This window comes from Pungitius pungitius, chromosome 6, assembly GCF_949316345.1.
Source record: "Pungitius pungitius chromosome 6, fPunPun2.1, whole genome shotgun sequence".
Classification (NCBI taxonomy): domain Eukaryota; kingdom Metazoa; phylum Chordata; class Actinopteri; order Perciformes; family Gasterosteidae; genus Pungitius; species Pungitius pungitius.
Window position 1 is genome coordinate 6,477,386 of NC_084905.1, and position 15,626 is coordinate 6,493,011.

General features: G+C 45.0%; 1 protein-coding gene across 2 annotated transcripts; it reads right to left on the minus strand.

The window, feature by feature from the left end:
• Positions 1–789: 789 nt before the first annotated feature.
• Positions 790–15,383, minus strand: wt1a (WT1 transcription factor a). Of its 2 annotated transcripts, none has more exons than XM_037452608.2 (8): positions 14,543–15,383; positions 11,073–11,195; positions 9,721–9,823; positions 3,906–4,005; positions 2,657–2,801; positions 1,972–2,061; positions 1,452–1,535; positions 790–1,153 (listed from the first exon to the last, which is right to left on the minus strand). In XM_037452608.2, the coding sequence occupies exons 1-8, from the start codon at positions 15,021–15,023 to the stop codon at positions 1,032–1,034; spliced, it is 1,248 nt and encodes a 415-aa protein (XP_037308505.2). In that variant the 5' UTR covers positions 15,024–15,383; the 3' UTR covers positions 790–1,031. The 2 variants fall into 2 exon arrangements, with proteins under 2 accessions (XP_037308505.2, XP_037308504.2); XM_037452607.2 differs by having other exon boundaries at positions 1,443–1,535.
• Between the last annotated feature and the right edge of the window lie 243 nt (positions 15,384–15,626).

Below are 15,626 nucleotides of genomic sequence, written 5' to 3' on the forward strand. Positions count from 1 at the left end.
TGGTATATTTTAATGCCGACCTGACAAAACCCAGAAATCTTGAATTGCAAAGGTGCAAGTTATTCCCCTACTTTGATGTTTTTAAATTAGACCCAGGATTATTTTCTATTGTGAGGGCGTGAAAACGCGATACAGCAGAGAGACCGAGCGGACCTCGCTCCCTTCAAACCGTTCCAGTGAGAGCCAATTTTGTCCACAACAAAAAGATAATAAATTAGCCTTCCCTAAGTTGTTCAATATAAAGATTTATTTACAGCAGACAAGCGCTAAGGGGAACGGGCATATCTGACTTTTGACCTCACTGTACACACAGGGCTAATAACGGGGGACCAATGACATTCTACACTATAGTGGGCTTACAAAATATGATCTCCACAACGTTTCCTCACGTCAAATTATACTTTTTATTTTTTTAAAGGATAAGTGAGCATTTTGGGCTGTTGTTTTTGGGATTGTTGAAATGATGAGTTTGAAGGTCTATGAAACGTCATCGCTTAAGTGGATAATAACACAATTAATAAGGATGCTACAACTTATTATAATAACAGTTATGTAATTAGTAGAAATACAATGTGAAGCACAAGGAATGTGTGCATTGCGTTAAATTGCTGCAAAAGCCAACTCACGTACAGCCTTTTTTTTGCCAGTAAACGCACACTTGTACTTAGGAACCTCTGCTCAACTGGTGCAACACAGCGCTAATGTCTGTCCTTTAATGGGATTGTCTGACAAAAATGAAAGTAGGGATTATTGTCAGCCTTATCCTCTAAATCTCACACCCTGGACACCAAGTCGCACATTTTAGATTGTGTCAAGACTCATTTGGCTTGTTATGTAGACTGTGCTTAACTTTTTCATTACTATTACTGTTCCCTTTTACCTTTTAAACAGGGCAAGACTCGTTCCCACTCAGGCTAGTTTCTGGAGGGGCGAGGGTGGTCACCAGCTGTTTAATAACCACAGACAGAAGGTAAAAGCAGATGAAACCCGGGTGTTTTGATTCCAAACTGGGAAGCGGGCTGAGAGAAGCCTCAGATGGCCAGCTGGAGCTTGGTGAGGTTCCTCTGGTGCATGTTGTGGTGTCGCACCAACTCATCGCTCCGGGCAAACTTCTTCTGGCAGTTCGGCCACCGGCAGTTAAACGGCTTCTCGCCTGCGAGGGAGGAGGGTTGGGGGGGGGGGGGGGGGGGAGATGCACAGGAGGGAGCAGGTAACGGAGAGGACAGCAATGGAGAGAGGTGGCCGGATGGAATAACAATGAAATAAAGTGAAAAGAAAAGGGGGAGAATGAGAAAAATGTTAGAATATTGTGCTGATCCTAACAGATAATGGATTTTATACTGCGGTAAGAATTCAAAACATGTACAACTGTAAAACTACTACACTTGTAATGTAAACATCAAATGGATGAAGAAGAAATGGAAAAATAAAAGTTTACGCACTTGTTTTACCTGTATGAGTCCGGGTGTGTGTCTTAAGGTGGTCAGACCGAGAGAACTTTCTCTGACACGTCTCGCATTGGAAGGGTTTAACTCCTAAACACATGTACAGTATGCATGCACACACACACACACACACACACACACACACACACACACACACACACACACAAACATGTCCAGGTTCACACACAGACACACCACACACACGCATACAGAAAACACATGTTCAACATCACACACGCACACACACACAGAAAAATACAGTAGAGCAGAGGTTGTAGGGAAGCCATTCCAAAGTTTGACCAGCCTTAAGCAACTTCATCTGAGGCGGGGGAGGGGGGGGGGGGGTTGTGTGTAGGTGGAATTGTGTGGGGGGGAATCAGTGTGGTCACCACTGTGTGCTTTCACAAAATGACGGTCATGCAAAGGTGGTAGAGAAAAGGGGAGGGGGGGGGGGGGCAATACAGGGAACTGAAAGAAGAAAAGCAAAAGGAAACGTCGAGAGGCGACTGAGTAAAAGGGATCAAACCTGTGTGTCTCCTCTGGTGTCGTTTCAGCTGGTCAGAGCGAGAGAACCTCCGGCCACAGTCTGTGAACTCACACTGGTAGGGTTTCTCCCCTGGACAACACAAATTCAGATGACACCGTTACATGCAATTAGATGATGAATTAGATGATTTCTAAAAGGATCGCAAAAGGAGCGTTTGGTTTTAACGTCAGACTTTAAAGCCGCTAAGAGGAACTTTGATTTGGTGTTGATTTTGCTCGGCCTCCGTGGACAGTAGTGGGGGCGCTTCCAAGCAACACAAGTCCCTTTAGAAAACCTCCCACGTTACTGCAGCGGGGGGCTGACAGTACGTTCCTGCTTCTCCAGAAGGGCCCGGGGATGTGGTTGGTGACACCGGCAGCCTGGGCTCAGCTTTGAGATCTGTACCCCTGGTGTTATGGTGTTAGATGGCATCTGATAGCTGAAGCGAGGGATAGTAATACTCTCTCTCTCTCTCTCTCTCTCTCTCTCTCTTTCTTAACACTGCTGAGGGAGCAAACCATTTCTGAACCCAGCGAGCTGCAAGTAGTACAGATACGGTGGAAACATCACCAAAAAGACCCCTTTAGTTCCTCGTCTGGCATGCAAACAATGGCGGCTGTCAGTAAACCTATATGCGGCGGGTAGAGCGTCACAGCGCGCGCTCCCGTTGCCACGGTGACCTCACCTGTGTGTTTGCGACTGTGCATCTGCAGGTGAGACAGCTTGAAGTACCGCTTGTTGCACCCTGGGTAGGCACACATGAACGGGCGCTTCTCGCTGCTCTCTGAGCGCACTATGGTCGGCGCAATGCTGGGCACCCGTCGCACATCCTGCACACAAACACACAAACACACAGCGAACAATTTAAAGGCGAATCACTCGAGGCCAAAATGAACGCCACACCAGTGATTGAACCAGGCAAATGTAATTTAGGAAACAGGCAGTTAAATCCGCCCCGTGTGTAAATAAGTGCACATGATCAGTCTGGCTCATGGGGATCATTATAATAAAATGCTCATTTATTCATTAGATGGAAACTAGCAGTAAAATGACCCCCCAGCCCAGAGGGAGCCGTTAGTCACGGCCTTTTAAACGGGCCGTGCTTCCAAAGCGCCACGTTCACCTCTGACACAGCGGGGGAAGAACAACGGGAATACCACCATGGCTGAGTTCTACATATACTTATCTGCCTATTGTAAATGTACTAATTTCTCTAATTTTTCTATGGGAAATATAAAAGGAATAAGAAGTATAATTAATATTAAGCAGAGCAAAGCATCACTTTGCTACTGGATCTGTCCACTCGCACTTTAGCGGCTCCTAAATCAGACTACAAAAAGCAACAAGAGCTTTTATATTCTCCTCTGTCTTTGTCAGACCTCTTGTGTGTTTCTATTTTGATCGAACCCTCTTCTATGAGCAGAGGAGGGGGAAAAAAAACAATAAACAGAAGCGTGAATGATAAAACAGCACCCAAAAAAAAGAAAGAATGAAAGATCTCAGTAAAAGTCCTGCTGCGGACTAAGAGCAGGTCTGGAGAATCTCTGCCTCCTGTCCTTTAGAGCTGCTGACAGACAATAATTAAAATCTAATGATTTATTAACATGCTGATCCCTCTGTGGAAACTGAATCCTTATCCAGTCTGTGTGTGTCTGTGTGTGTTTAGGTGTGTGTGTTCCTCCCCTGCTAATGGATTTGTGGAAAAAGATTTCTCTTGGCCTTTGGAGCTCCCTTTTAGAAAAGCTCTGTGCATGCACATGTGTGTGCTACGTGTGTGTGTGTGTGTATGTGTGTGTTTTACATCTCCTAGTGAGTTAGGCTCACTACTACTCGTCTCCTTCATCCCACTGATTCAGAAACATTTGAAAGAAATCACGTGTGTCTTGGTTATTGGAGTGGTTTTTAATGATTGGCAGCAGCAGTGTGAGTCGTACCTGTAGGCCCCGGAAGACTCCGTGTGTGTGTATGCGGTACTGCGTGCTGCAGCTGTACAGCATGGGGGTGTTGGGGTCGCTGTCGTAGCCAGTCGCGTGGCTGCCAACACAGAATGAGAAAACAGTTCACAGTTCCTCCCTGTTCTTCTCATTAAAAGCTCTCCTGCTCTAAATTCGGTTGCACTAAAGCATTTTAGGGTTAAAAAAAAATCCCATGCAAAGTCACACACAACATACAAGGCACTAAATCAGGATCCAGTGCGTTTCACCATATCAGAAATACACAAACCAGTCATCACATTTATTTCCTGCAATCATATTTTGGAGTAGTGGGAGTAGTGAAAGCTGTGTTCACCTGTAAATATAAATATATTCCCATTAGGAACGTGCTGTCATGGAAGTGTTGTCATCATCTTGAATCCACTCGCACCGCTATTTCTTTCTTTTCATTATCAAGGACTCTATTTTATATTTTATATCCATATATAAAATTGTGAACTGTCCAAAACCTTAGGAGAAAAGCAGTAAAAACTGAAACCAGGACATATTTTGCATTTAGGTCTGTAGCGTTACTGGAAGTATTTCAAATCAATTCTACGTTGAATAATTAAAAATGCACTTCTTCTTATAAAAACTTCCCTGGTGCCTGTGTAATCGACCGATTGGACTAATCATTTCCCCATCGTCTCTCAGAGAAACACGCAGTGATGTGTGAGGAAAACATCTTTTAATATTTCACTCTGACCCAAAGAGCAGAACAAACCCGACTCTGTGCGCCACAGCTGCACTGTTGCCCCTGTTATCTCCTCGTGATAACACACTGAGAAACAGAAAGCTCTTGTCTATGAAATGTGTTATATTTCAGTCTGTCTGAGCAAAGGAGGAGGACAAACGAGGAGGACAGGAGTTTTGCATCCTGTGCTGCCACGGCGGGAATGCATAAGGTGCTCTTTGTTCCCCCTCGCTACCTTCCACGGGGGGGAGGCCAGTTTAAATCACAATGCTCCTTTAACTCAATCACTCTGCCGCATTGCGGAAGCAGGTCATGTGCTAGTTGGGGCGGCTTATTCAGGACACACTGGGACACCTCTACCTCCATCCAGGTGCATCACGATGACCAGGCAGGGCGGGAGGTGTGATGGAGATTCACACCTAACACAACCAGCCGCAACAACCAGTAGGCCTATTTTAAAAATCACTGGGAGGGACAAACACGGCAAACACAACTTAAGTCAACCTAATGAAGCTATAGGTGAGAATAGAATGTAAAATATAGTTCCCCCACAGTTCACAACTGCGTAACGATTTTAATTGGCATGACGAAAACAATCCAATGAGAAAAAACCTCTCACTCCACTCGAAGCTCAACTCCCCCCAACGTTACACTTCCTCTTCCTCATCTCCTGCTCCTCGCCCCATCCCTCTTTATCTCGCTGTCTCCCACTGACTCCTTGCTACTCCCTCACACCTCCCCAGCGAGGACACAGAGTTACAGAGGGAGGGAGATGCGCTGCCATGGACCAAGGCCACCGATATCAACTTCTTTCTTAAGACCTTCTCAGCGCTCATGAATAAGAAAACACAAAAGGTCTTTGGGGCTGGAAAGCATTCAAAATCAAATTCGCCTCCACTCATCTCGACATAATCAAAAAGGACCGGCAATGTTCTGATACCTGGCCCGCAAAACAACCTTCCTGCTCGTTACGCCGGCCCTCTGCACAAGTCCCTGTGCAGACACACATTCATCTGCTCCCCATGACGAATGCGCGTTGGCTCGCCGCAGAGAGGTGTTTGTGAGCCGCCACAGACGCTGAGCGGCGTGCAGCCATGCAGGTCACAATGACATGAAGTGCAGCGTTCTACTCCATGCTTCTTCTTCTTCTTCTTTACCGACGCCTGATCAGGGGGATGCTGCGTCCGACTTGTTAATGTGTGTGTGCTTTTCATGAATCCAATGTTCCAGAGACTGTTTATAAGAAGTGGAAGTAGTCCCCTTAACGTCTTCATTGGTTTGTTTTTGACTTCTATCTAATATCTACAATAAGTTTTAGTGTTTGTGCAACCCAAAGTGACACAAGAGAGCGGTTTAACCTAAACGCTAAGACTTTTATTAGTAATTTGATTTTTATAACTGACCCCGGTGAGTTGAAAACACACTTGGAAACATTAAAAGTTCCAAAATGAAAATCTCGGGCAACTCTTGTCAGACCTTGCATGGTATCCAGATGTGAATAAAAAGGTTGCCACATCCTTTATGGTCCATGGGGACCATAATTAACTATATGACCATCATGCTGTATTGAAGAAAATGAAAAACTAATACTTACAATATCATAAAGTCATGTTTATAATACTAAGGGAATAAAGTGAGAGGTTATATGCCCCCTGATGTCAACTAGAAAGAACAATACAAGTTCATGGTGCATGGTCTGCATTGGCTTCCGTTTTCACAACCAAATCAATCAATTCCAAATCAGATTTAGTCAATTTAATACAGAGTTCCAAGGCAAAGCGGGAACCAACTTGATCTTTTGTCTATCACCAATGTGAGCCCTACATGTCTGAAGCTAATCTCACCACACGATCCATAATGGTTCGGGACAGCTGAAGTTCACTTGTAACCCAGTGATTAACACATGGCCACTGTAGCAATACATTTAAAAAGTCTTAAGACATTTAGCTCTGGAGTTAATGTAATGAACATCGCGAGATGGGCTCTTCAAAGAAAGCGATGTTCCTACCTCTTCATGGCGCACGTCAGTGTACTGACAGCTCTCCGTGCCACACACTCCAACTGAGAAGTCATTTTCACAACCCTTTTTCTGCTGTGGAGGGACAAAACGTAAAAGAAATCCCCATGAGGTGGAGCGGCATTCAGCAGGGTAGAGGGTCTGTATCCATTGATGGCTTTTTCTTGACCTTATAAAAGAAGCACTTGAGGGAAAAAATGCCAACTCACACACACACACACACACACACACTGAGCTGAGGTTAAAGAATGTGCCTCAGACACTAAGAAAGCTAAATTCTCCCATACCAGCCCCTTTTCATTAAATTCAGCAGACTCCACAATCATTATTCACAGCTGCCATATGATAAAATGAGTGTTGCAAACACACACACACACACACACACACACACACACGCACACAGTGGATTTATAGCACTCATCCCCGTATCACACTACCTGCTGGCTCGGAGCAGGGGTAGATGTGGTGCCTGGTACCCTGCTCATTACGCCGTGGTTATTGTACAGTACAGCGCGGGGCACGCAGCCAGCAGAGTACACATGAAGAACTGTTGGATCGGAGGCTGATTTAGAAGTAATGATCCGTGACATTTTCAAATCAATACGCGTCTGCTTTCCTTCTGTACAGCTGGCCGGTGGAAACCCATCGCCTCAAACGGCCCGTGTGTTTGTGACAGTAGATCTCTCCTGGGAGAAAAAAAAACTCTGCTTCGCAATGAAGCCCGCAGCAAAAAATAACAATCGATCAGTAAACAAAAGAAAAAAGATGGAAAAAAGACGAATTATGTTGGAAACGTTTTCAACAGAAAAATCAAAGGTGAAAGAAGTGCAGTTAGGGGAAAACCGCTTTAAAAGGTCCATTCACTCAATTACAAAAACGAAAATAAATACCATAACATTTGGTTAAAGGTTTTTTAAAACTGACAATAACTGTAATATATAAGAAATGTAATATTCATGTCATGCTAGTGCTAATGTAGGTGTCTCTGAAATCACGTTTTTGTACAATTATGACTACAGTTGTTCTCTCCACCTCTTTTTACTTTGTTTGATTTGATGAGTTATTTATTTGCAAGAAAAATGTAATTCCGAAATAAAGGTAAAAGACAAATCTCACTAATACATCATTAGCATTTTTTTTGCATTTTTTTTGTAAAAATGCCGCAATAATATGGCTATTGCAAACTAGTTTGGCAGTAAAATGACAAATGTCCCAACGAGGTAGTTTAAGGAACGTTAGCATGTGACATGCTCACAATGACAATGTTAGGATGCTCATGTTAAGCAGGTACATTGTTTACGATGTTCCCTATCTCAGCTCAAAGGGCCAATCTTACCTAATCAATAGTGCTCTACAAAGTTCAATTTAAAATGATTCAAACGGTATTCAAGTTCTACTGTGGGCAAAATGTCACTACTCAAAACCACAAATGTGAAAATCGTGGTTGTGCTGTATTAAGAGTCAACGGGTCATCAAAGTCAATCGGGTTCATCCTCTGGAACCATGAATATCTACACGAAGCAATCTTTCCAAAGACTATTGTAATACTTCAGTCTGGACCAAATTGGCCCACCACGTTTACAGCACGTTTTCATTTCATGTTGTTGGGGAGATGGCCTGCAGAGTAAATACAGTCCTGTTGGTACCACGCTGTAAGATTAGTAAAACTGACTCAACGCATATGAAACTTCCCAGCCCCCCTCGGCCTGTGTGTGTGTGTGTGTGTGTGTGTGTGTGTGTGTGTGTGTGTGTGTGAGTGTGTGTGCACACACACACACACACTCACACACACACACACACTCACAAAAACACACCCACAAAGAGAAACCCATCCCTATTGTGGTGAATACGGGAGATTTTGCTTCTTTTCTGCCATTGTTGTAAAGCACAGTGTTAGAGGCATGTTTCAGTTTGACACATAACAACAAAGAAATGCTTTTGTTTGTTCTGTTTGGAAGAAGCTTATTAAAACCTGCGTGCTGACTTTTCTGCAGGGGAGATTTCTGTATATCTGCAGTTTCTGCCTTGTCTATTTTTGAGTGCAGTGTTTTAGTGGTTCTAGCATCGTGGCTAATACGTGCACTACTGTGTGCACGGCGAAGAGGAAGAGGAGGGAGGAAACATTGTGGCTGGGTGTGGCTGCAGGGGTCGCAACTCTTTTTATATTATGTATTAATTTAGGTCCATGTGTGTGAACTTTGGTGTTTTTTGTTTCGTTTCCCACGCATAGCGTGAATGAAAATGCGGTTCATAGGTGTGGAAGTGGAAGTGGAAGTCCAAATATCTGCTTTGACAACTGGCATCCGCTCTTCATCAAGGTGAAATCTGTGCATTCAATGCGTAGCAGTACTTCCTACAGATTGCCGTACAGTTTTCTTTACAGTTCAATTAAATGTGTGACCAAAACACACTTTATAACCATGTTGCTTTGAGATTTGATGATTAGAGGTGTATCAGTCTGAATTTGTTATAGCCAGAGACGCTTTGGAGGCATGCTGTAGTTGTTGGTAGTTCTGTGCAAATGATCAGAAGATCCGTACGGATGTTTTCTGGCTCCTCATGTGCGCCAGTAGACAAAACTCAGCGCTCATCGTGTCAAACCAAAGACCAGTGTTAACGACGAGAGGCCCGCGTACTGCTGTCCACCAGCAACAACTTGATTCATGACACCGTGTAAATATTTTCCGAATCAGCCCACGTTCCTCCACCAACTCCCCGACACTGGCCCGCCGGCTTCCTTCAGTGGCACCGTGACATTTGTCGTAGCTACCTGGCAATCAGAACCGCGCCACGCAGACGCAGTCTAAAATTAGGATCGAAGGGGTCGGCGTTTCTCACGGGCAGAGCGAGCAGAGGAAGGAGCGGTGGAGCAGGAGGGGGAAGCCGCCGTGGCAGACAGACCTGAGCTGAAGGTGAACATCCTGTTTCGAGAGCGGTTGACGTGGGAACAATCAACAATGGCCTCTGAAACGACTCCAGCTTTGATTGTTTGTGTGGGATGAAAATAGATCGGATTTGATTTGTTCAGGAGAGTGTGTGTGTGTGTGTGTGTGTGTGTGTGTTACCTGTTGTATGGGTTTCTCAGCAGCAGAGCCTGGCTGCCCGTGCAGCTGTCGGAGGGCGTGTGGCATCCATAGACAGGTGGAGGTACGGGGTACTGCTGCTCCGCTGTGGCGCGTCCACACACACAGACAACACGTCAGATACGGTAACACATACGCACACACGCCAGCTGCCCATTCAAACCAATACACACAGCAATGGGAGAAGGTCCACTCATCCAAGAACGGCTGGGGCAGGATGTTCTCGGCATAGTATCTCAGAAAACTCTTGTTTCTCTATCGTTTCGGACGCTTTCTTCCACAAATAAACACTTGAGTCCCGAAGCAGAATGAACGGCTCCCTCGACATTTCTTTGCATTCCAACCCCCCCCCCCCCCCCCCCTCCTCACGCAACTCACAGCTATCTTTGCCGTAAAAATTGTGCAGCAATCTACAGCAAACATTGCAATATTTACCAATAACATGTTGGTTGCAGAGGAGGGATTGGAAGGGGGGGGGGGGGAGGCTGGGCGGATGAAAGAGGGGACGAAAGGAGGAGACCAGGGACTTTTTCCACGAGTCAGGATGTGGCTGATTTATACCTCCGACGGCAGAGGTCACGGCGGAGACATTAGGACAGGGGACAAGACACTCCCTAGGTGAGGGCCACGGGGCCGCCATCCAGACACAGCTGTGCACACTGGCTTCACATAGAAGTGAGTTGCTATTGTCACTACTAAAAGTAAAGATGAAAAATGAAATGAGTCTTTTTCAAATCCGAGAAGCTAGAAGCAAACAGAACTGAGGCACAAAAGGCACCGTGCAGCAGCGAAGCTGCATTTGGGGTTTTAGAAAAATAACCTGAATGTGACTTTCTGACATCTGTTGTATTACTTTTCACACTGAACTGTGAACCTGCTTTGGACTAAAGAGGTGTGGGCCACCTAGCAAGTAAATCCCAAGCTAAATGCTAATCATTGCCTCTTCTTGCGTTATTTTCTACAAATAGCAATGGTTTGTATTTTCAAATGTGCCACAAAAAGCTAACTGTGGAATTCACATATAAATCCCATATTTAATTGTATATTCATTTTTAATGGTAGTTCAACCTAGCCACACATATAATAAACAAGTAATCTTTTTTTAAACACACCAATTCAATTGATAGGAAGGCTGAAAGGATCCAAATTGTTAGGCAATGTGTTTCTATGGCGGTGCTAAGGCAATTCTAATATATATATATATATATATATATATATATATATATATATATATATATATATATACATATATATATATATTTGTGACACTTTTTAAACTGCCCTGAAGTTACTGCCGCTGTAGTTCAGAGTAGAAAAGAGTTAAACAGACGTACCCATGGTGCTTTGCTGAGTCAGCGCGTCTTCGTGCTTGAAGGAATGGTTGGAGAACTGCGAGCTGTGGTGAGTAGGAGTGTGACCGTAATTACCGGCTCCGTCGAATGCGACTGCGCTATAGCCTGCAACACAGAGAGCACGAAGACAGAGTGAGAGGAAGGTAGAAGGTATCAGGGGTCACACATTACCTCATTAACACGTTTATTTAACTAGACCATCAGCTACAGCAATGCAGTGCTGGTGTTTTTATTTTTTAATTCTACCTGATTTTTTTTTTTAATACTGACGATTGATGATTTAAATGGCATTTGTTATCGTGTTACTTTTCATAATTGTTCTGATCTTTATTAGAACACATGTATAGTAAGTATTCCAGGCTGTTTTACAGTGTACAGGGGCCGCCACTCTTTTTATATTATAGTGGAGCAGGAGATTTTGATCCGTTCAATAGAGTTTGGTTGCTTTTACACAGATAACTCAACATACATTTGCAACAATATAGACATAAACAATTGCTTTACTCCACTTCTCTCAGAGTAAAGTGATCAGTAAGTTAATCCTTCTTGTTTTTTTGGAGCCATTTTGGGAAATTGATTACCTCCAAATGATTAAATTAAACAAAGTTCTAAATTACCTGAATGGTAATTGATGATGGGCGGATATTTTATTTCACAGCCAAAACATTAAATGTATGTAACCTTTGTCGCTGGTGTGTTACAACGCTGTGTGTTCATACACATTTGGGGCTTTGAAAGGGTTTTGAAAGTGAAAAAACAAAGTGACACATAGTTCAGAGAGATGAAAGCACTTTGAATCAGTCTGCTAAGAGCTGGGATTTCTTTAATTTGGTTTTAACATCTCACCAGGGCACACACTCCATGCCTGACATCCCGGACCCAGACCTGACTCAAGACTGACCTACAGGGCACAACGCACACCCATCAATCACTCACATGCACGGACACACACACACACACACACAATCGCTATCTCTCACGTACATGCCTCATTAATTAAAATGCAGCACTTTCACTCACTTTCCCCTGTGGATCATTGGGTGAGAGGAGGGAGGGAGACGTGGAGTAAAAACCTCATTAAACATCTCCATTTATCTTCCACTCACCCCTGTCTGACTCCTCTGTGCATGTGTGTGTGTGTGTGTGTGTGTGTGTGTGTGTGTGTGTGTGTGTGTGTGTAGGTGATACCATAGTTGCCTTGAAGTCCAGCACTGAGGTGACAAGCGATGAGGTCAATTTGTAATCAACTGGAAAACCCAAAGTCTGGAAATAAGACGTTTCTATTTTTTTTCACAAACTAAAATTAAAGAGTATTTTAGTAGTAGTATTTTCCTGACAGCGAAATTTATGAGAAAACTCTTGGGAGCACTTTTACGGCTTTTAAGGGCATTTCATTGTTTTTAGCAGGTTATCATGTCATTGCTACTGTAACAGTTTGCTGATAAAGAACAGTGAGACCTGTGAAGAACATTTGATCCCTAAAACGAATGATTTCTGTGTTTTTCGCTGCCCCCCCCGCTGGGCGTCTCCAAGCAAAACCCCCCCAGTGACATGTGAATGCGTTTAGAAATATCCAGCTCCAATATGAAAATGAATTCCCTCCTGCAGGGCCCTCACACAGCGACAGTCTGCGTGACCCTGCCCCGCTATCAGGGGCCCGCGTCCTGCTGTGAGTCTGTTTGTCTCTGCTCGTCCAGCCACAGCGGGCAGCAGATAAAACAGGTTAGAGGTCGGCTCGGCTCTTTGATTATAATGTTATTGCAAATTATCTGCTTGATAAGTATGTTGTTATTAATTAATCTTTTGGGATTCACTATGGCCGCACTGGACAACAACAGGGAATTGGGTGAACAAGCAAGAAGAAGAAAAGAGAAGCAAAAAACAGCATGTTGGGATCAGTGGAACCGTCTAAAATGTGAGAAATAATATAATTAGGAGGAACTCAGGCAACCTTTTGTTATTTTCCTTTTGGTAACATACATACATGTACATGCATTATATGTATGTACACAATTCCATTTGAATTTAGAGTACTACAAAAAAATAAAATAAGAATCATCTACCAAAAACGTTTAATCTTCAATCCGCCTGTTGTTTGGTGCTCAGCAACCAAATGTAGCAGTTTTCTGTCCTTTAAGAATAATCTTTCTCACCATCATTTACTGGGGGTTTTATACACAGTAAATGATACAGAGCCGAGGGTTATTAGGACCAATGTACGCATGGTTTTCAGATGTATTCCTAAAAAAACATTCATAAACATCTCAATTGTTTTATTTTTAAGTTTGCGCAACAAAAGCAGAACCATCACGGCAACTGAGAGTCAGAGGGAGCGTGTGCTCATGGTCGAGCTTCGTTATCGGAGGTAACAACGCTCCATTCACACTCAGAGCACCACAAGCGTGGCGTACCGTCTGCTCGGACGTTAACACCTGACCATTAAACTAAAAAGCCATGTGCATGCCGGGGTCTGCTTGTTATTCAACATTCATCTCCGTGTCCATCACAGGTGAGCCCAGGCCTCCGGTCAGTGGAGCCGGTTTACATGTAACGCTTCACGTAGTGGAGTACTGATGTGACTGGATCCATCGTGCTTCAGATTCAAGTCAGGTGATGGTTGATGGCTGACAGGAGTGGGGGTGGAATTTTAGATGAAGCCCAAATTGAACTTGTTATTTGAAAAAGGAATTTATGTCGGCAATACCGAGAGTGAAGCTTTCAGAAAAAGTCTTCTGGAGGAAAGACGGTACCTGCCAAGCGCTCTAAAAAAGAAATTCCACTAATTCCACTAATGTTTTCTTATTGAGTCTTTTTGTGTTAAGATACACCTCGTTCTGAGCAGCGCACAAATAGGAACATTTGAGCACTCACGTGTTTAAGCAAATAAATTGGATATTGTGTTTTTCTTAATTGTATTATAATATAGAATTACATTTTTCTTTCTTTTTAATAATGTTATTTTTAATCTTCATTTCCATTATTTTAAAACCATATATGATCTATTTTATAATGTTTAAAAATACACTTTATTAATAATCATTCCTACTATTTTAAAAAGCTTCATGGTCTTTTATTGGTGAAACAATATAAAACAACCTCCCTCCACACGCTGTCCCTTTAATGTGGATTGGCGTGGCGTTTTCTTTTAACTCATCAGAGGATCAGCTGTAACAGCCTATGGATTTACGACGACCGGTGTGAACTATACCGAGAATCACACTTTCCTCAGGACCTTTCTGAAGAACAAAAACAAAGGAGAAAGAACTAAAGTCATCGGCCTCCCGATGAGGCTGACTTGCCAAAACAACAACTGACAACAAATGTGGCACCATGGCCCGTATCACGCCAACGGCCCCCCAGATTGGCGCCAACACCAGGGGCCACTTCCTCCCCCCCCCCGGCCCTCGTTTGTATGAAGGCCGAAAAGGCCTCAGACCTCCCTCGGGCCCTACCTGTCTGGTTGCGCGCCGCCTGCTGCGTGTCCATGCAGTTGGTCAGGTACGGCGGGTTGCTGAACATCCTGCCGGGGGGCTGGTGGTGGTGCGGCGCCGCCACGGACGGCGGCTGGTTTGGGGGCGGCGGGGCCCCGAAGGCCCCGTACCTGCAGGCCCCGGTGCCGGTGAACTGGCCGGAGAAGTGGACGGTGAAGGCGCTGAGGCCGCAGTGGGGGTCGGCTTCGTGGTGGTGGGGGTCGCCGGCGGCCGCCCAGCTGGGCTCCTGCTTGATGAAGGAGTGCGGCCCCAGCGAGGCGTGCGGGGCGCTCAGGGAGGCGTGCGGCGTGGCCAAGGACGAGTACGGGGAGGCGGCGGTGTGGAAGTCCAGGACGGGGGCCCACTGGGGGGCCGTGCTGACGGGCAGGGCTGGGCACCCGGGGCTGGGGCACGCCGGGAGCGGGGGCAGCAGGGAGTTCAGGTCACGGACGTCTGAACCCATCGTGGTCCAGGGGACAAAACTGGGACAGAGGTCGGCTATTTTCGAATCGGATCTGTGAGTTTGGCTCACCCTAAAACCCGAATCAGTCCTCGAGGGTCGGGAAGGTCTCACAGAAAGGACAGCGTCTCCTCTTCGGCCCCCTGGAACTGTGTTTTGCAAAAGAAACCGTTCACGCCGACCTTTATCTGGAAACTCCTTAAATCCGAGAGAAGTTCATGGTCAGAAAACAGCAGTCACAGGAGGCACCTTTTGCAAGAGGAGCACAGCGAGGCAGAGGAGGAGGAGGAGGAGGAGGAGGAGACGGATGAAACGCGGCGATCAGCTAAGATGCCCACACTCAGTACGAAAAGATTCAGTCCACTGATGGTGGGAGAGAGAGAGAGAGAGAGAGGAGGATTCTTTCCTCGCTGAACGGAGAAGGAGGAATGGAGGAGTGAAGGAGGAGTAGCCCTCTTTTCCCTCCACGCTCTCAGCCCCCCCGTCTTGGGTGTGTGTGTGTGTTTGTGTGTGTGAGGAGGGTTGGAGGTGGAGTCAGAAGGTGATGAGGCACAGGAGCCCCCCACTTCATTCATTTACTGTATGCAGAAGACACACACATTCGAC

Coding starts and splice junctions, on each gene's coding strand:
- wt1a (XM_037452607.2), bottom strand. CDS start 15,023: ATGGGTTCAGACGTCCGTGACCTGAACTCCCTGCTGCCCCCGCTCCCG. Junction 2,802..3,905: donor GAGTCTTCCGGGGCCTACAG/GTACGACTCACA, acceptor GTTTGTGTGCAG/GATGTGCGACGGGTGCCCAG. Junction 1,154..1,442: donor GACTCATACAGGTAAAACAA/GTGCGTAAACTT, acceptor CCTCCCTCGCAG/GCGAGAAGCCGTTTAACTGC.